This window comes from Chiloscyllium plagiosum, unplaced genomic scaffold, assembly GCF_037043375.1.
Source record: "Chiloscyllium plagiosum isolate Xiang-an unplaced genomic scaffold, Cpla_swu_hap1 HiC_scaffold_9, whole genome shotgun sequence".
Taxonomy (NCBI): Eukaryota; Metazoa; Chordata; class Chondrichthyes; order Orectolobiformes; family Hemiscylliidae; genus Chiloscyllium; species Chiloscyllium plagiosum.
This window is the reverse complement of record NW_028270147.1, coordinates 83,091,227-83,112,862: the sequence shown is the minus strand read 5'-3', so window position 1 is coordinate 83,112,862 and position 21,636 is coordinate 83,091,227. Positions and strand designations below refer to the sequence as shown.

At 42.3% G+C, this 21,636-nt stretch overlaps 1 protein-coding gene across 2 annotated transcripts; it reads right to left on the bottom strand.

The window, feature by feature from the left end:
- Nucleotides 1-1,077: 1,077 nt before the first annotated feature.
- LOC122554795 (tumor necrosis factor ligand superfamily member 6-like) lies at nucleotides 1,078-5,095 on the bottom strand. Of its 2 annotated transcripts, none has more exons than XM_043700175.2 (5): nucleotides 4,981-5,095; nucleotides 4,070-4,772; nucleotides 3,935-3,971; nucleotides 3,368-3,415; nucleotides 1,078-1,859 (listed from the first exon to the last, which is right to left on the bottom strand). In XM_043700175.2, exons 2-5 carry the CDS (start codon nucleotides 4,307-4,309, stop codon nucleotides 1,456-1,458), a joined length of 729 nt encoding a protein of 242 aa, XP_043556110.1. In that variant the 5' UTR covers nucleotides 4,310-4,772; nucleotides 4,981-5,095; the 3' UTR covers nucleotides 1,078-1,455. The 2 variants fall into 2 exon arrangements, with proteins under 2 accessions (XP_043556110.1, XP_043556109.1); XM_043700174.2 differs by having other exon boundaries at nucleotides 3,368-3,418; nucleotides 4,981-5,092.
- Between the last annotated feature and the right edge of the window lie 16,541 nt (nucleotides 5,096-21,636).

Genomic DNA, 21,636 nt, shown 5'->3' with positions numbered 1-21,636 from the left:
GTGAGAAACTCTTTGTGGTATATAACTGTATATAAATGTGACATCCATAAAGAGACATATGTGCAGTCAATAACCCCCTGTAACATAGGAACACCTATTGGCAAAGAGAAGCTCAATTCTCTTTCTGGGAGGAGAGGGTGTGATATATTTCCCTCTCCTGACATAAAAAGCATTAATCACCTTCCTTACACAACAACAGGTGGTGAACTGTAAAGTGTTTGATAGGTTGGCCATTCTAACCAGGAAGGTTTCTAACATGAGGTACTCCATTGCAATGACCACCTTAAAATGATGAGTAATGCATTTCTTGCATTGCGGTTATACATCTGGCAGATTTTAGTGAACATTCCTTTGTAAATTAGCAACGTTTCATGCACAGTTCCTCACTGAAACTGAGGCGAGAGAATGAATCCCTAAAGAAACTGAATGAATACAACTTTGTGCTGACAGAACTGTATCGTCCATCTTCAAGGAACTTGTCCTACTCTGTGTTGCCTTGACTGAGTCTCCCTGTCGTGCTACAGGTCAAAGGGACTGGAAACTCCCCACAACAGGAAGTGAGAAGAGCCATTGAAGTAAGCGCTCAAGTCACACTCATGCCCTGTAAAGTCCACCAATATTTGATATCGGTACATGCTACCAAATACTTCCAACTGACTCAGCAGAAGCCAGCAAAAATTAAACTTGAAAGTAGGTGGTGAACATTTTAACTAAAGTAGGTGGGTAGATTGAAGGGATGCGGGGGCTTCCTACCTTAATATGTGTCCAGGTGGCCGAGATTAGGAAAAGGCATTGGGCCGAGCAGCCAGGTCTAAAATGGCACCATTGAAATCAAATGATCTACTGACCATTGTCAAGATCTGTTACACTGCATTGATACACCCTCTTAACACGTACACTTACACCCTCACTGCACTCACAATAGCACCCCTAGCACTGAAAAAAAAACAGATGCTACAGAATCAACATGTGTAACCTCTGATCTATCCATTCATTAGATAAGATAATCTGTCCATTAGGTTCAACTTTTATTCTCACAGGTTGCTTTTATCCACAAATTAAAAATCACCAAATGAGAGCTTTCAGAAACTTCATTTAATCCATTTACAGTGATGAGTGAAAAACTCCAATACTTTATACAGACAAATCCAGTCATAGCCAAACTCAATGTAAGCACACTCTGGATATGACTAAATCTTCAGCAAATTCTAATTAGTTTATTACACATTAATCCCATTGGAGGACTGTAAATCTTCTTTGTTAGAATCGTTCTTGCCCTCTATCCCATACAGTTCAATCTATATTCAGACAATTCCACTATTGGCTTGACTATAGCATGTTATTAAATTACTCTTTCTCAAGGACTTCTCTAATGTAGAGAATATGTTATGCGCCTACTTAGATGCTTAGGTCTAAGAGCCACAGTAAAAGAAAACATGCATTTCAAAATGCAAATTAAAGCTTATGTAATCCAAAATATGTGTTAAATTGATCAAAGTTAACAAATGTAGGATCTGAGACATTCACATATATGTGATCATTCTTTTTTAAGTTAAAAATTCCTGATTGAAAGCTGTTGCTTGACCACCCTGCACTATTCCCGGGACAACTGTTGCCATTATTGGTAACCATGAGTTTGATATCTTTAGGATAGAGGTTAGTTCGTTTAAACACAATATGTTCCAGATAAACATCCGATTTGCACATTTGCCCTCGGAAGAACACTTTGGAGTAAATTAAGTAGTTTCCGGATTCATTGATGATCAATGCTCCTGCATTGTAGCTTACTCCTTTGACCAAGGCAAGACCCAACTCAGCGTCCCACACAAGTGTCTTGGAATTCTTAATGATGTTCAATCCTGTAAAACAATCATTGCAAACAAGTCCTTACAAATGAGTAGGCTTGCTGAGTATGTCACCAATGGATTGTCAAATAAATTTTAAAAATAACTATATAATTCTAGTTATACACATTTGAAAAGAAGAATCCCAATGTAGACTTGTTTAACATCTTCCTTCAGCATTAATTTTTTTGTTTTGTTAATATTGAACATTATTTCTATATGTTTCTAATGCCACAATGTCCGAGGCACTCAACACAAAAAAACAAGCTCATTCCTTTGAAGTGTTGTATCTGTGACTGTAGAGGCCCAACATGGCAGCGGTTTGTACAACCAAAGATCCCACAAGCAACTGTTTCTTCTAGGTGTCATTGACAGATGGAGGGATGCTAGCCCATACACCTATGTAATCCAAAATATGTGTTAAACTGATCAAAGTTAACAAATGGGGGACATATGGTCAAATAGGGGTTATGGCCACACCAGATGGAGTCTTGTGCCCTGCACCCTGGCAAGTTTGGTGGACACCACCATATTCCCACCTTTGTTCCAATTAAGTCTGTGGTGGGAAGGTCCACGGGCAGCTGGTATTTACCTGGCAGCGGGTAGGAGTCTTGTCATGTTGCAAACACTGGTGTGCCTGATTGTGGGTTTCTTGAGTTTGACGGGAATTCCTCTTTGAAGGGCAGGCACTGCGATCCTGTTCCTAACCACTGGGGCTGTTGTTGGTCTTGGGAGGAAGCCTGGCCCTAACCTGTTCAGTTGCTGGATGGCACAAGGGCCAAAGAGAAGGAGACACGGGGATCCCGATAATTGTCCAGTCAGCTGCCAAGACCACCAATGGGTCCCTCCATAATTTTGCCCCCTATTTAGGATCATTCATCAGGCCTTGATGTTCCATAAATTGGTAAATTAATTGTCAGAGAGTGTGCTCGCTATTCAATTTAGTATGGGAGGTTCAAAGTCATCCTGATCAGAAGAAACTGCAGTATGCACTTGTAGGCAAGGGAGAGAGCATTCCCACCTTGAGGTGACCTCCCATAAAATGTTTCTTTCAAACAAAAAGACCCCCGCAACTGTGGCCAGGTAGTTGATTAAAGTCTCAAGGCCTACTTGGGGACATTAAACTTCCACTCTGCGACTGACAAGTTCCAATGGATGGTTGATCTTAATAGGCCATTTCCACACCTTAATTGACTATTTGCTACTTGCCAGGTAGCTTCTCCAGCACCAATTCCACCTCCAGGTTGGGGAATGGGATAGCACTGGGAAACCGGCGTGTTGACTGGCATTGGAAATTTCTAGGCCCTCCTGAATCAGCAATCATTCCTATTTGTGGGTGAAAATCCTGCATCCTGTTTACCCAAGTGATATTTCTTTAACACGCATACTTTCATTTCGACATCCTGCTTTTATTTACCATCCATTTTCCTTTTTTGTTGCACGATTGGCTTGTCGCGTTTCCCTCTTTGCCCCCACACCCACCCGCGCCAAACCTGCCTCAAAACCTCAGGATAGTCACTAACCTGTAACGTGCGCAACAATCTCAGATGATTTACTGATCTCTGGAGGCCCTGCTGATAAAAGGTAAGAATTCAACATCAATAAACAGCAGCACAGTTGCAAACGTTAAAGCTCCGTCTAATCTGCCACTCCGTCTAATCAGATATCTTTTGCTTAGTCACTTAATCTGATTGAAGCACAGGATCATCGACTGATATAATACCAAGAGCAGCTATCTGACCCAATTCAATGGCTGCCTTTAAAATGAGTCTTGCTCAAACAATTGACACAAAAAATTTGAATTTAAATTTGTTGCTTATCAGACTACAGTTCACCCTGAAATGTTACAAAGTTCACATTTTACTGCTTGGCCGTCCCATACCTTTAGATTATCTCTAGTTGGCATCACCCAGTATAATCATTGTCGACTGTTGATTCTTTAAGAATTCTGATTCACTCTCAACAACTTAGTATAAAGTTGAGTGGAACCCTTCCATGTGTAATTGGTCTCAGGTAACATGACATGTTCAATATCATCACACACAGATTCAAAGTATTTTGTATTCAAATTAATCCTTTTCTATACTCACCAATAATCTTTTGTTGTTGACCTTCACTGGCCTGACCCTGATCAAAATAAGAAAAAGAAACAATATTTAGTTTTCAGAACTTTCTGACTTCAAATAATTGAAGACTTTTAGTCAGCAATATGAAGAATCGCATACCTCTTTTATTTTGTCGAGTTTTTGATGGAGTTGAAACAAATAGAAGCCTCCAAATGCCATTCCAGCTAATATTAAGAGTGCCAGGAATAGAATTACAACAGTGCATGCTTTCTGCCACTCCGTCTTCCTTTCCTTCTGTGTTGGCAGCATTACTGGGTGCGCTAGAGCTGTCGGATAACGATCAAGGTTCGAATCACTGCCCACGGTGTAAACCTGGGGGTATCTGAAATCAGGCTCCATGATTAGTCCAAAATCCAGTCTCCAAAGTGCTGCTTGTCGCCTGCTATATCTGGGTCTTCTTCCTTTTGCAGTTCAGTGTCAAAAAAATTCACCGATGTTCTGTCCCTCGCACATGCAATTGCTGTCTCACTCTGAGTGGGAGTTTCCTCTGCTTATATAAGAAAGCCCAGTCAGCTATGCCCACACATGGCCTCCTTCCTCCTGAGCCATGGAAAGCTGCCACAAACTGTTTCCAGTCAGCTTAGTGGCGAAAGTGTAAATATTCCACCTTGTCCTTTATTATTTCACCTGCTTTAATTTTTGTCTAACAATCTAATTGTACATGCAATGGATATTGCAAAGGTATTGAGGACAGTTTATATTTGACTCCGAAACACTTTCACTTCACCTTTGAAGAAAATTAGCTTTGCTGTACTTGTTGCAAGATCACCCCTCCAAAGTTGTTTCCGCTGCTTCGTGTTTCCTGTTACAAACAAACATGTTTAATTAGGTAAGTGATTTGCAACACTTCCTCTCTCACGAATACAAATGTCCGGAGGACATGGTACATGACTCAACAGAGGCTGGTTAAGGGAAAGAAAGTGTCCATGTTTATTCAAATGTGGATCAACAATTCAAATTGAAAGACAAAAAGATATCAATGAGTACATTATGATAAAGTGAAACTCTACCTTCAAAAGGAGGGATGTTCCCCCTCATTTTTCTTCATATCCTGGCAGGGCAGATTGAAAGGTAGCTCAACAACTCCATGATCATTCTGTCACGCAACTATAGAAGATTGAATAATCTTGTCTTTTCATGTCACAATTCCTATGTTCCTAAGTAAAGGCTCTGTAAATTCCTCCCAATGTGTGGAACAAGTTCATTTCTGGGCCCCAAAAAATAAGAAAGGAGGTATATTGTAAGGAGGGGTGAGAGTTCACTGAGCCAACAGCCACCTGGGAAATTCTGAAGCATAGCTGTTCAATTCCATGGCAACGTTTTCCAAATGTGATAACATTTCCTAATGTGTTGCTTTTCAGTCCATGTGTTGACACCATGCAGATTGAAAGACATAAAAGAGGGAAAATGATTACATTTCAAATGATTCTTGCAGCAAGGCATTTTCTCAGAATAGTACAACAGATTCTTCACATCTGCTTGGTCTTTCTATCTCACTATATGGCAATAATAACTGATCACTGATAGATCTTTGATGGTATCACTCACCAAAAGCCTGAGGGGAGGTGGCGGAGAAGATTTATTAGAATGCTGTTAAGGACTAGATACCCACAGGGATCAGAGAGGTTGGTTTTGCATTCCGTCAGAACAAAGGAAAGTAAGAGAAGCTTCAGAAGTGCACAAGCTTATATGCAAATTTCACAGAGTAACTAAGAAGAAACTGTTTCCTTGAGTTGAAGTAAAAGAAGGTACAGGCTTACGATAATTGGCAAAACAACAAGAGGTGGAAGGAAGAGGACTTGTTATGTGAGCCGGAATGAACCATTGGAACGGACAGTGGAAGCACTTTTGACCATAACTTTGAAAACAGGACTGAGTTACTAATTGTGATGGAGGTGCTATTGATCAGCAAAGGTACTGTGACCATGAGCTAAATTGCCTGCTCCTGTAACCCAAGGTAAATCCAGTTACAGCAGTTAGGAAGATGGTCAGTCAGGCAATGAAGAGACTACCCACATTAATGTGGATTGCCCTGTTTCGCTTAACCTGTGCTAATATTATGTTTTCCTTCATTAGATTCATGAGGTGAAACTGTATAGTGTAGGCAAGACAGAACACGTTTTTCTGAAGCTTACTTTGAGAATGAAATTATGATGTGAAACTAACAGTTGTTACAGTGAGTTTCAGTTCTGCACTCCTAGTACACTTGGAGTTAGATGATTATTCTGACTCCAATTTTGCAGTATGATATCCAGAATTGCCAGTGGAACTTACAACACTCTTTGTGAACATTTTCCTAATACTATCAACCTGAATAATACACCAACTGTATTCTGTAAACACTCCTGATCCAGATCCACTTGTTAAAGGGCGATCTTTAATCAATTGACCACCTTTTGATTGGTTACATTTGCAAGTTGTCTATCTTTAGCATTCTGATCCTGAAACACTCACCCCCAACCCTCCCTGTAAACATTCTCGACTTTCATAATATCTGTTTCAAAGTCGACTCACTACAAAGGTTCTTTGTCCTTCAGTGATATGGTGAACAAACAAATTTAATGTTGATTTCTCTCTCTCTTTCTCTCTTTGTGCACCTTCTCTGCAGCTGTAACATTGTATTCTTCACTCTATTCTGTTACCCTAATGGACTTTGTATGGTATGATCTACCTGTAACTCACACAAAACAAAACTTCTCACTATACTTAGGTACATGTCACAATAATCAATCAAATCAAACTGAATTCATTGTGTACATACAACACAAGGAACAGGACTAGGGTTTTCAACACCTTCAGTCTGCTTCACAACTCAATTACATTCTCACAGATTTGTACCTCGACTCCCAGAACTTCCTTAACTCCAAAGCACTTGTCACCCTTAACCAAACAAAAATCTTTCCCTCAGTCTTGAAGTCTTGATTTGCGTCAGCAATAATTTCCTTTCAGGGGAATGAATTCCAGATTTCTACAGCACTGTGTGTGAGAAGGATGCTTCTCCCAAACTAACCTAGACCTGGATTTCACATTATGTCCCATTGTTTTTGATGTCCCCTACCAGAGGAAATAATTTGTCCACCTGATTAACAATTATTATTATTAACAATTAAAATGCCTTGATCGTACCATGCTCCAGATCGAATGGAACAAGATTAACAATTGTAGTCATGTGCTGACGTTCAGGCATGGCTAGGAGGACGAAACTTTCCTGACAAGGTCACTCCACCACTGTGTTCTGTTCAGGTGCGCCATGAAAACAGCTGCTTTGACCAACATGTGGTCACGAAATGCAAAGCCCAATCCCACAGCACCGCGGGAGCTGAGGTTAAGGAAATCAGAGTCCTTCAAAATGGCAACCACAGCACCTCTGTCTGTGTCTAGTGTGCCTCACACAGTATGAGGTGCTGGGAAAGCTGCTGGTACAAGCATACCATGGACATTTGCCAGGAGAAGAATGTGCAATAGGAGACACCAGACAGTTCCACAGGCTGCAGAGATCTGATGTACATTTTGCAAACTCGGACCATGCAGGTCAGTCTTCCTTGACCTTGCACTGAGCTGCTGGAAGGTTGCGACTGTTGTATGTGCAACTGAACCAATTCAGCACTTTACCATGGGGTAGGTTTTCTGTTAGCTCTTGTAGCTAACAAGATACAGTATATGGCACTTCTGGCAATGAGTCATACTGGACTCGAAACATTAACTCTGCTTCTGTCTTCACTGATGCTGCCAGACCTGCCTGACTTTCTCCAGAATTTGCTGCTTTTGTTTCAGATTTCCAGTATTAGCAAAATTTTGCTTTTATCAGAGTTCATTTCATGTTGGGCAACTGGTTACAGGTTACATGAACATAATAAATATTTTTTTCAAAGGCAGGACATCAATGCCAGGTCTTACTCCTGGGTTCTGCCAGCAAGTGCATCACAGAGTGTGATGCTTACATTTCTCATTATTAACCCTTTCAGACCCTTATACAACACTCACTACCACCGTAAAAATGCTAATTAAAGAGAAGCAAAATACTACAAATGCTGGAAGCCTGAAATAAAATCAGAAAGTGCTGCAGAGACTCAGCAGACCTGGCTGTACCAGTGGAGAGAGGAACAGCGTAAACATTATGGGTCCAATATGACTCTCCTTCACAACTGCAGAAGAAAGAAGATTCAAAACAGACTCGAAACCTCAACACTATCCACAGATGCTCCCTTCAGTGTCTTTCTTCTTGCAGTCACTTACACTTCAGTATTGAGCATGACACTTTGTCACAAAGAGTGGAGCTGCCCATTGTGAAAGCTGCCCTTAAGAGCTGGGGCTTGACTGCAGTTTGTGTTCGCTGTCTACACCACTGGGTCTCCTACCGAGCATTCAGTCAACAGTCAGAGTCATGCTCAACTGAGCACCGCGACCGCGGAACTGGGGGGGGGGGGCAGCACAAAGTCTGCTCCCTGGCTGTCTCAGTGAGACTGGGGCTCAGATTAATCACAAATCGCACAATGGAAACAAGTCTGTTCCGAGCCCAATGTCTCCTTATGAGACCAAGTGTCAAGTTTTGCTGATGATGCTCAGAAACGATGCCTGACTACATTAAAGGAACCACATAAACCCAAGCTGTTGCCAATTTTAAATCTGCAAGTTTCTTTTAATAGGAGTGGTGAACAAATGTAACTGTTCATCAGATGCAGTAATGCAGACAGGTCGCAGCTCAGAAACCATTCTTTATAGATTAGATTAGATTCCCCTACAGTGTGGAAACAGGCCCTTCAGTCCAACAAGTCCACACCGGCCCTCCGAAGAGTAACCCTCCCAGACCCATTTCCCTCTGACTAATGTACCTAACACTATGGGCAATTTAGCATGGTCAATCCACCTGACCTGCACATCTTTGGACTGTGGGAGGAAACCGGAGCACCCAGAGGAAACCCACGCAGACACGGGGAGAATGTGCAAACTCCACACAGACAGTCGCCCGAGGCTGGAATCGAACCTGGTCCCTGGTGCTGTGAGGCAGCAGTGCTCCATGGTATACATGGTGGTATACATGTCAAGGATGTCTAAAAATAAAGACAAGAAAGCACAGCAAGACATAGGTTGAAAATTTGGTTGGACATAAATCAATATTGTTTCGGAACTATTGTGAATCTCTCCAGTGTGGAAACAGGCCATTCGGCCCAACAAGTCCACACCAACCGTCCAAAGAGTAACTCACCCAGACCCATTCCCTTACCCTATTACTCTACATTTACCCTTGACTAATGCACCTAACCTACACATCCCTGAACATTATGGGCAATTTAGCATGGCCAGTCCACCTAACCTGAACACCTTTGGACTGTGGGAGGAAACCCAGGCAGATACGGAGAGAATGTGCAAACTCCACACAGGTACCCGAGGCTGGAATTGAACCTTGGTCCCTGGTGCTGTGAGGCGGCAGTGCAAGCCGCTGAGTCACTATGCATATGAAGATACTTGTGGGTAATATACATTAAAATAGAAACCTATAGTTTTGATGCTCACACATTGTTTTAAGTGCCGTTTCTGTGCAACTATGTCTGAGTTCCACTCAGTTGACCGAAGGTGTATGTGTACTTGTTGAGTGACACATAACAGCAGTGGTCAGGTTGTGTAGGAGCATGCGCAGGGTCTCAGAAGCAGCACACCAGGTCCTGTTGGAGGAGTTGTAGAGAAGGAGGGATGTCCTGAGCTCACAGGAGAGGGAGAAATCCCATGTGCCCCTCCTGACAACCCCCTCCTCCTTCAAAAGATCTCTCCCTGCTGCTCCAACTGGCCTCATCTCCCCCCTCCCTTTCCTCATCCTGGCCCAGGGGGACTCTGAGCATGATGCTCATAACCCAGCATCTTTGCTCAAGGAGGCCTTACTGAGAGAAGGACAGCAGCCTCCCTGCTTTAGATGAAGCACCCAAGGATTTCTTTCCAGAGTAGATGTCGATAGAAGGCTGGTGAACTCTTGACACACTACTCCAGAAGATCTCCTGATGCTGCCTCAAAGTTCCTTTAAGACATCCATCAGCATTTGCAAACAAGGAGGCCATTCAGCCCATTGAGGCTCCTCTACCATTCAGTAAGATCACAGTAAATCCAAAGTTGATGGAAGCGAACAGCAAAAGCTGGGCATTGCGTTGAACTAACCCTTGAAATAGAACATAGAACATTACAGCGCGGTATAGGCCCTTCAGATCTCAATGTTGCACTGACCTGTGAAACCCATCTGAAGCCCATCTAACCTACACTATTCCATTATCATCCATATGTTTATCCAACCCTCAACAACAATGTCTTTCTTTCTAATTTGACAAGAAAGGGCATCAGTTCCAGTATGAGCCACTACCATAGCGGAAAGCTTCTCCAATGAGCGCTGGCTGCCAATAGAATTGCCCATTTAGGTTTCCCAGCATGGCTGTTCCCATTGAGATTTCCATTCTTCAAGCAGCATGGTGCCGTGACTTGATCATGGATTAAGTCTGTGTTGCAGCACCAAGCGAAGGTTGGACACCTGGCAAACTCTGATGCTTCGAGAGCCCATAGGCAAAATCACCACCTTCAGATTTTAACATTTTGCCCAATTGTCAACCAATTGGCATTTGAGTAATCACACATCCTAATATCCTCATGGATGCCAATCACCAATACCATTTCATTTCTTCCACCTAATACTGAGTAACAGCTACAGGCATTAGATACAGCAAGGTCTATGGGCTCCAACAATATCCTGGCTGTAGTACTGAAGACTTGTGCTCCATGGCCTGGTTAAAGTTGTTCCTGTAATAGGAGTGCCTCCAGTTAGGCCAGCATTTATTGCCTATCCATAACTGCCCCTTGACCTACCTTCTTTCCACCCCATGCTCCTATTTATCTCTCAGCCCCCTTCCTCCACCTCTCTATATTCCTGATGAAGGCCTTATGCCCGAAACATTGACTCTCCTGCTCCACAGATGCTGCCTGATCTGCTGAGCTTTTCCAGCACTACCCTTTTTGACTCTGACCTGCAGTATCTGCAGTCCTCACTGTCTCCCTTGATCTACTTGGCTTGCTCAAACCATTTCATAGGGCTGTTAAGAGTCAACCACACTGCAGTGGGTCTGGAGTCACATGTAGGCCAGACCAGGTAAGAGCACACTTCCTTCCTTGGAGGGGAATAGTGACTCAGACAGGTTTTTATGACAATCATCAATGATTACTTGATTGCCATTAGGCTGGCTTTTAATGCCAGATTTTTATTGAATTCAATTACCCCCAAAAGGCCATTGTGGCATTCGAATCAATATTGAGTCATAGAGTCATAGACATGTACAACACAGAAACAGACCCTTCAGTCCAACTCATCCATGCCGACCAGGTATCCTAACCTAATCTAGTCCCATTTGCTAGCACTTGGCCCATATTCCTCCAAACCCTTCCTATTCATATACCCATCCAGATGCCCTTTAAATGTTGTAATTGACCCAGTCTCCACCACTTCCTCTGGCAGCTCATTCTATAAACGCACCATCCTCTGCCTGAAAAAGTTGCCCCTTTAAGTCCTTTTTATATCTTTCCCCTCTCACCCTAAACCTAAGCACTCTAGTTCTGGTCTCCTTCACGCCTGGGAAAGGATTCTGGGTAATCCAAGATAGAGGACAGGAAAAATTTGTGGCTGTAAGAGCTGCTCCTTTTTTGAGGTATTTTAGGTGTTGGAGGTGATTTCCTCAAATTCCTGAAGCAACTATTACTGTTTTATATGTTGCATCGATTTGGAACTTTCGGGAAAAAAATCAAAACAACAGCACTTTTAAAAGGAGAAAGACAGCCAAAAGGCAGTGACCACATGGTCAGTGAGGGAGAGAGAGAAAGAAACCTACACAGCTAACTGATACACCAGTGAATCTGCACAGTTGCTGCCTTTGCTCTAGATATCCTGAAGAAGGGCCTGTGCCCGAAACGTCGAATCTCCTGTTCCCTGGATGCTGCCTGACCTGCTGTGCTGTTCCAGCAATAAAGTTTCAACTTTGATCTCCAGCATCTGCAGACCTCACTTTCTCCTCTAGATATCTCCCAGAGTATTCTGTATTGCTGGCTCATTGACATTGCCACCACTCCACTCCTCCTCTCTAACAGAGACAGAGTCAGTGATCATGACAGAGGGTTCATCAAGCCTGAAAGCAGGGGGGGAGCCCAGTGCAGTGGTCTGTGGGTCGCATGCCTCACCTTGTTCAGTGGTAACCAAGAGCCACTGCCAATCAGAGGGCTGGAGGCTCGACACCAGCAAGGAGTGGTGGCCACTGATGGGATTGTAGCCAGCAGTGGGGGGCCACAGTGGATGAGTCCGGTATCTAGGCCTGGGGCCACAGGGATCTGTAACTAAAGCCCCCACGTGGTGGGGAGAGCTAGCAGTAGTGGGTAGAAAACAGATGATGTTACAGCCACAGAGGCAGCCATTGTGGCTGAGGGTGCCCTGCATGAGTCAAAGAATGCCCGAACTGGAGTACCACCCACTCCAAGGCTGCTGAGGTTTTTCCCAGGTTTATATGGCAGTATGTCTGTATGAAAATGAGTGCCCTGCACTCAGATGAAATGTCAGAGCTGAATGGAAGAGGCCTTGAAGTGGTCTTGGGTAGCAGGGCCATCTACCACTTTCTTTCCCACTAGCTAAGTGCTGCGATGACAGGAAGACAACAAGGACTCTGTGCCCCCTGTCCTATATTCATGCCCCACCTCTGGCTCTCAGCTTTTCCACACAGGCCTGGTAACATCCAACCCATCAAATCCTCATTATGGTACAGAGGGAAGCCACTGACTCCAGACCAGCTCTCTGAGACACAATTCAGTCAATCCCACTCCCCTTATATCTCCATAGCCCCTGCAGGTTTATTTCCCTCAAATGCCTATCCAATTGCCTCTTGCAATCATCTCCACTTCTATCACCCTTGTCAGTACCAGGTCAGTACCACTCACTGTGTTCAAAACTGATTCCTCTCATTCTTCCTGCAATGGTAAACCTTCCTTCTGGGTGCTCTAGCCCATGCTCTGTCAGCTGTAGGGAACCTTTCTACTTTTGAGTTCCTTATCCATAATTGTCGTAATTTGTACACCTTTGTCAGGTTGTCTCGGAATCTCCTTTGTTACAAAGAGAGCAAGCTCAACAACATGACCAAGAGCTTTTTTTCCCTGGAGCGTAGGAGACTGAGGGGTGACCTCATAGAGGTCAATAAAATCATGAGAGGCATAGATACGGTAGGTAGCCAACAGCTTTTCCCCAGGTTGGGGTCTAAAACTAGAGGACATAGGTCTAAAGTGAGAAGGGAGAGATACAAAAGGGTCAAGAGGGACAATGTTTTCACACAGAGGGTGGTGAGTGTCTGGAACAAGCTGCCAAAGGTAGTGGTAGAAGCGAGTACAATTTCATCATTTAAGAAACATTGAGACAGGTACATGGATGAGATAGGTATGGAGGGATATGGACAAAACGCAGGCAACTGGGGCAAGATTTAATTGTGAAAACTGGGAGGCATGGACAAGTTGGGCTGAAGGGCCTATTTTCATGCTGTGGACCTCTACAACTCTATGCCAACCCTTTGACTAAATTCCTGAATCCCTGGATCCATTCTGATAAATCTCCTCTGGGCTCTCCCAAACATTTGCACGTCTTCCTTGAAGTGTTTGTGACCAGAACTGCTCACAGTATTGTGGTCTGACAATCATTTTATTGAAGTCTCAGCACAACCTTGTGGCTTTTGTACTTAACATTTCTATTTATGGAGCCCAAACTTCAACAAGGCATCACCCTCTAAGATATATTCACACAGACCTACAGGATGCCAGACTCAGAACAATGCCGTTAATTAACTGTCCCCTCTGTGATATGCAACTTCCACACTTCAATTCCATTTAGCACTTGTATGCCCATTCTTCTCATTTATCCCTGTCGTGTCGTAATTAATTGCTGTCATCTACACTGATCGCTACAACTTCAAGTTTGGTAAATTTTCCTTTGCGTCCCTGTATTGTAATCATAGAACTTTACAGGACAAAAAGAGGCCACTAATATCCAATTCACTTATGTACATCAAGAAAGCTGTGTTGCTGGTATGGAGAACATCATTGTCCACATCCTGTAGTCTGAAAAATAACCATTTACTACCCGAGCTCACTTTTTAGTGTCCTTTTTTGATCCATTTTAACATTACCCCTAAAATAGAACAAAGAATCATAGATGCTGGAGAACTGAAATAAAAGATGTGGAGGTGCCAGTTTTAGACTGAGGTGGACAAATCCTATGATCCTGCCCCACTAGCTACCTGATGAAGGAGCAGCATTCCGAAAGCTGGTACTTCCAAATAAACCAGTTGGACTACAACCTGGTGTTGTGTGATTCTTAGCCTTGAAACAAAAGACACGTTCCTGGATAAACTCAACAGCTCAGGCAGCATCAATGGGAAGTTAACTTTTCGACTCTGGTGACAGGCCAACCTATTTCATGAGCCAGAATTTTGGCATAATTTTTTTATGTTTTACTTTATCACATTTGTGCTTAAAATCTATACAGGTAACATCTACCACACTCCTGGCATCAACCTTTTTTGTAATTTCATCAAAAATTTCAATTGGATTAGGCAAACGTTTTACAAATTGCACTGGCTATCTTTGATTATTCAAGTCTTTCCAAGTGCTTGTTAAGTTTTTCACTTCATTATTGTTTCTGAAGTTTTACCATTCATTGATGTTAAACTAACTGATCTATATTAATAAAAGTTGTCCCTACATCCTTCCTTGAACAAGAGTATCACGTTTTGTCATTTTCCAAACCACTGGAAACTCTGCCATATCTAGGGAAAGAAAATACTTGTACAATGAAAGGGGAGTGGCCAGTTCTCCCAACTCAGGACTTTCTCTGGTTTGGTTTGGTTTTAGCAGACAGTCAGTTGTGAAACTGCTGGACACAAAGAAAGAGGTCCATGCTGATCCTTCCTCTCTGACATCTCTCCAGTAAGAACTTGTGTTGGATTTTTCCTTTTTTTGCAAAGGGGTGTTTATGGGGATTGTTGCAAGTATTTGGAACAGCACCATTAAATTGGGATAATCTGTTAGGTTTTTAGATAAGTTAAGTTATTCTATGTTCTGCTCTCTTTTGTTTATGTTTCATTCAGTAATCTTGCAAATAAGTTCTGCTTTGTTTAAAACTAAGTGGTTGGGCCAGCTGCATCCCTCCTGGAATATCCACTCTATACCTGCTTAAAACATCTGGCAAAGTTAGGGTCGGGGCTACTTTCTTGAAATGTTTTGGGGGGGGTTCTGGCCTGGTCCATAACAGTTTGGGGGCTCATCCAGGATATGTTCCATAGTTCCAAATTGGGATTAGGGTTGCTGGACTCAAAGGCAGCGAGTGGTAGGTGTTAGTGCCTTTTGTTCCAGGTGTTGAATTCAGTTTGTTTAAACAGTGCTCGGGATAGCAACGACTGTTTCAGTCACTAAGAGTTTTCTGGGGGTGGAAGACGTGACCTTGGGGGTTTTACAAAAGATGATTAATGACAAGCTGCTGGAATCAACAGACAAGTTGGGGTTGGAGCTAACTCCTTACGTGAGGAAAGGAGAGATAATTACAGCAATAGCTCAGCGTTTAAATTTCCTGGAAATGCCATCAGAATCTTTAGAGAAAGCTAAAGTTCAATTGAAAATGAAGCAGCTTGAGTTAGAGGCAAAAGGCAAGGAAAGGGCAACAAAAAGGAAACTGTTGGAATTACGATTAAAAGTAGAGGAAAGAGAAAAAGAACAAATTGCTCGATCAGAACAAAAAGTAAAAGAGAGAAAGAGAGGGAAGAAAGAGAAAACGAGAGCACAGAAAGGAAGAAAGTGGGAGTTTGAGCTTCAGGAAATGGCATTTAGACAAGAAAGTAAGCTTAAAAGGATGGAGATGAGGGCCGAAGGTAAGCTCAGTGAGGATGAGCAAACCCATGGTAGCCATGAGGATCTGTTTAAATATATTCAAGCATTGCCTACATTTGAAGAGAAGGAAGCCTTTTTCATCTCATTTGAAAAGGTGGCTAAAAAATGCAGAGGCCAGTGGCCATATGCGTTTTGTTTATCCAAACAAAACTTTTAGGTAGAGCTAGTGAGATATCTGCATCACTATCAGAGGAGGCATCTGGGAAGTATGAGGAGGCGAAGAAAGCCATTTTAAGTGCATGTAAGCTTGTGTCAGAGGCCTACAGACAATGTTTTAGGAATCTGAGGAGGGACCCTGGTCAAACCCACATTGCGTTTGAAAGGATCAAACAAAGTAATATTGATAGGTGGATAAGGGCATTAAAAATAGACCAAACCTCTTAGGCAATTATTCTGGAGGAGTTCAAAAATTCACTGCCTGAAGTAGTGCGAACTCATGTGGAAGGGCAGAGAGTTAAAACAGCAAGGTTAGCAGCTGAAGTGGCTGGTGATTATGAGATGGTCCATAAATCAAAGTTTGGCTTCAAAATCAATTTCAATCTTTGAGGGATAGAAATTGGGAAAAAGAGAAATCCTCACGTGGAAGGGGAAAGGTAGATCTCGGTGAAGATCATAAGGATAACTTACCACAGGGTAAAAAAGAAACCCTTGAAGGGGAAAGAGAAGTTAAAAAGCTCTGGTGTTTTCACTGTAATAAAGTAGGCCACATGAAATCACAGTGTTGGTGGGTTAGGAATAGCACTATGTACGAGGCCAGATGTACAAAACAAGGACAAGCCAGTGAATTTTGTTAGAATGGTAATGGCAAACACAGCGGAGGCTATAAACCTGCACCAGAATCTCAACCTGGTTGGAAGTTGGTTAAGGCGGATGTGCCAGATCTATTTAAACCATATACCTGCAAAGGTAAAGTTTATTTGCACAGGCCAGGAGCAGCAGGGTAAAGAGGTTACAACATTAAGAGACACAGGATCCTCTCAATCTTTGATGTTGAAAGATGAGGAGATGTGAACCTCTGAAGAACTATTGCCAGAAAAGGTATTAGTAAAGGGAATTCATGGTGAGATAAGAAGCACTCAGCTACGTAGAGTGAGGTTCGATTGTCCAGTGAAGAATGGAGAAGTGATGGTAGGAGTACTGAACAAATTCTCAGCTCCAGGAATATAATTTGTCCTTGCAAATGATATAGCTGATTCAGTGGTAGGAGTGCTGCCTATTGTGGTCAAAAAGTCAGTGGAAACTCAGGCAACTGAACTATTGCAGGTCACATATCCTGGGATTTTTCACCACCGTGTGGTAATGAGGTCATAAAATCACCAGTTGAAACAAGAGAGATCGAAGAGTACAGATAAGAATGTTGAAGTGGAATTAACAGAGACCCTGTTTGATCAGATGGTTGATACAAACCAAGAGCAGATAGGTGACAATGTAGACATCTTTAGCTCAGATAAGTTAACGGAGTTACAGTAGAAAGATGAGAATTTAAAGCAATTGTATCAAAAGGTATACACAAAAAGCAAACCCAAATGTATCCCTGAATGTTATTATCTTAAAAATGATACATTAATGAGGAAATGGAGACCATCACATATTCAGGCAGATGAGAAATGGGCAGATGTTCATCAAGTCATATTGTCAGTGGGTTATGGAATGGAGGTGTTGTGAGTGGCGCATGAACTGCCAGCAGGGGGTCATTTAGGGGGTAAGAAAAACACAAGTTAAAATACGAAAACATTTTTACTGGCCTGGACTGCGGAAGGGTAAGGTTGAATTTCGCCAGACATGTCAGGTAGTTGGAAAACCACAGGCAGTAATAAACCTTGCATCTTTAATACCTATTTTTGTATTTGAGGTACCTTTTGCAAGAGTCTGAACTGATTGTGTAGGGACCCCTACCTAAAGCAAAAAGTGGGAATCAATATGCGTTAACGATAATGGATGTGCCCACTAGATTTCCAGAGGCCATTCCATTATGCAATATCATAGTTGAAAGGATTATATGGGGGTTACTCAAATTTTTCACGAATTACGGATTACCCACAGAGATACAATCAGATCAAGGGTCAAACTTCACATCAAAATTATTCAAGGAAGTTATGGACAGTTTAAGAATAAAATAATTCAAATCTTCTGCATACCATCTAGAATCGCAGGGAGCACTAAAAGGTGACATCAGATATTAAAGACCATGTTGAAGGCTTACCGTCAAGACTATCCAGATGATTGGGATGAGGGAATTCCATTTGTACTTTTTGCAATCAGAGATGCACCAAGTGAATTGACCAAATTCAGTCCATTTGGATTAGTTTTTGGGCAAGAAGTGAGAGGACCATTAAAAATGATTAAGGAGAGATTGGTAAGTCAGAATTCAGAGACCACATATTTGGACTATGTGTCAAATTTTATGGAACGATTAAATAGAGCTGGGGAGTGGGCCAGACAGTATTTAAAAGTATCACAGCATACAACGAAACAGGAAGCAGGCAAGAAATCAAAAACTCGCAATTTTGCTATCTCAGTTTTAAGGTGCTCATGTTATTCCAGTGATAGGTGAATGTTTAAAAGCAAGGTTTAGTGGACCTTATCAAGTCAAAAGGAAATTGAGTGAGGTGAACTATTTGATAAGGACTCCATACAGAAAGAAATTTCATGGCGTATGTCAAGTGAATATGCTCTAAAGGTATTTTGCCAGGGAAGGAAAGCCAAAGGGGACTATATCATTGGTTACAGAGTGAGGAACCAAGTTTAGAGGACTCTGAATTGGACATTCTTCAAATGAAATTGGACAATGAGGAAGTTGTCATAAATTGGGATAAATTTACTGAGTTACCTTCCAGAGGAAAATCGAAATGACCTGTAAGAGTCATTACTATCGCACGGGGAGATGTGTGGAAATAAGCTGGGAACTATTAACCTAATTATGCATGATATAGGAGATGCTGTTCTGATTAAGCAACATCCTTATAAGTATAACCATCAAACTCTGGCATAGGTTCAAACAGAGATTGAATACATGCTCAATGGCAACATAATCAAAGTGAGTTACAGTGACTGGAGCTCACCCATAGTAATGGTGCCAAAACAAGATGGTAGCTGATGGTATCCAATGGACTATTACAAAGCCAATGTCATTACAAAGACTGATGCCTATCTGATTCTATGTTTGGAAAACTGTATTGAAAAGCTGGGACAAGCAAATTATATTTGGAGAAATTTAAGGACAAAAATGCCAGACTGTTTAGATGGAGCTTGTTATTACAGCCATTCAATTTGAAAATTGTGCAGATGATAGGATGAGAAAATGTGATTGCTGATTCATTGTCAAGACTTGAATGAGAAACAGAGGCGTTCAGTGGCAGGAGTAAGACAGACTGAAACAAAATATAGTGGTGCGTATTTGCATGATTATTGACAATGTAACATATATGGGTGTTGTGGTGTACTAACAATTTAGGATTAAGGGGTTTTACAATGAAACCATCTTTGCATATTGTTGGTTCATTTTTTTAAGGGGGAATTGTGATGATGCTGCTCCTTTAGCAAGGTTACATTGTCCCCGTTTATTTTCACAGTGGTCGTAAAGGCATACGTTCCAGGGTGTATAGGTTTGAAGGGGTTTAGAGCCAATTTGATTATAGCTAACAGATGCCACCCCAGGCAAAATGTTTTCCAGTTTTAAAAAGCAATTATTTGTACAATGAAAGACGAGTGGCCAGTTCTCCCAGCTCAGTTTTTTTCTGGTTTGGTTTGGCTTTAGCAAGCAGGTTGTGAAGCTGCTGGACTCAAAGAAGCAGGTCCATGCTGATCCTTCCCCTCTCTGACATCTCTCCTGTAAGCATCTGTGTTGGGTTTTTCCTTTTTTGCAAAAGGGTGTTCAGGAAGATTGTTGCAAGTCGTTGGAACAGCATCATTAAGTTGGGTTAGTCTGTTGGGTTTTCTGATAGGTTATTCCACATTCTGTTCTCTTTTATAGAGTCATTGAGACATAGAAATGTATAGCACGGAAACAGACCCTTCAGTCCAACTCGTCCATGCCAAACAGATATCTTAACCTAATCTAGTTCCATTTGCCAGCACCCGGCCCATATCCTTCTAAACCCTTCCTATTCATATACCCATCCAGATGCCTTTGAAATGTTGATATTGCATCAGCCTTCACCACTTCTTCTGGCAGTTCATTCCATACACGTATCACCCTCTGAGTGAAAATGTTGCCCCTTAGGTCCCTTTTAAATCTTTCCCCTCTCACCCTAAACCTACGCCCTCTAGTTCTGAACTCCCCAACCCCAGGGGAAAGACTTCGTCTATTTATCCTATCCATGCCCCTCATGATTTTAGAAGCCTCTATAATGTCACCCCTCAGCCTCCGACACTCCAGGGATAACAGCCCCAGCCTATTCAGCCTCTCCCTGTACCTCAAATCCTCCAACCCTGGTAACATCCTTGTAAATCTTTTTTGAATCCTTTCAAGTTTCACAACATCTTTCCAATGGGAAGAAGACCAGAATTGCACACAATATTCCAACAGTGGCCTAACCAATGTCCTGTACAGCCGCAACATGACCTCCCAACTCCTGTATTCAATACTCTGACCAATAAAGGAAAACATACAAAACGCCTTCTTCACTATCCTATCTACCTGCGATTCCACTTTCAAGGAACTACACTCCAAGGTCTCTTTGTTCAGCAAAACTCCCCAAGACCTTACCATTAAGTGTCTAAGTCCTGTTCTGACTTGTATTTATAATACAAGGCAGCAGCTTGTATTTATCTAAATTAAATTCTATCTGCCACATCTCAGCCCATTGGCTCATCTGATCAAGATCTCATTGTAGTCTGAGGTAACCTTCTTTGCTGTCCACTACACCGCAAATTTTAGAGTCATCTGCAAACTTACTAACTATACCTCCTATGTTCATATCCAAATAATTTATATAAATGACAAAAAGCAATGGATCCAGCACCAATCCTTGTGGCACTCCACTGGTTACAGGCCTCCAGTGTAAAAAACAACCCTCCACCACCACCCTCTGTCTTCTACCTTCGAGCCAGTTCTGTATCCAAATGGCTATTCCATGAGATGTAACCTTGCTAACCAGTCTTCCATGGGGAACCTTGTTGAACGCATTACTGAAGTCCATATCGATCACATCTACCGCTCTGCCCTCATCAATCCTCTTTGTTACTTCTTCAAAAAACTCAATCAAGTTCGTGAGACATGATTTCCCACGCACAAAGCCATGCTGGCAATCCCCTAACCAGTCCTTGCCTTTCCAAATACATGTATGTCCTGCCCCTCAGGATTCCCTCCAACAACATGCCCACCACCAATGTCAGGCTCACCCTGCTTTTCCTTCCCCCTTTCTTGAACATTGGCACAACGTTAGCCAACCTCCAGTCTTCTGGCACATCACCTGTGACTATCGATGATACAAATATCTCAGCAAGGGCCTTAGTGTTTCTTTCGGTTATCTTGCAAATAAATTCTGTTTTGTTTAAAACTAAGTGATTGGGCCAGCTGCATCCCTCCTGGAATATCTGCTCTACACCAGCTTAAAACAACTAGCAAGGTTAGGGCCTGGGCTACTTTCTTGAAATGTTTTGAGGGGGTCTGGCCTGATCCATAACCAGGGGAGATTGGAAATTTAGTGTATGCCATTCCACTTTCTCCACCACGTCTTCCCACAAAAAATCTGGGATCCAATCCATCTGAACCTGTAAAGCTATCC

Bases quoted from the DNA above. Each gene is read 5' to 3' on its own strand.
- LOC122554795 (XM_043700174.2), bottom strand. From the start codon at position 4,309: ATGGAGCCTGATTTCAGATACCCCCAGGTTTACACCGTGGGCAGTGAT. The intron at 3,419-3,934 runs GTGAGTATAGAA...ACCTTTTATCAG, and splicing joins TCAACAACAAAAGATTATTG to CAGGGCCTCCAGAGATCAGT. The intron at 1,860-3,367 runs GTTAGTGACTAT...ATTGTTTTACAG, and splicing joins GATTGTTGCGCACGTTACAG to GATTGAACATCATTAAGAAT.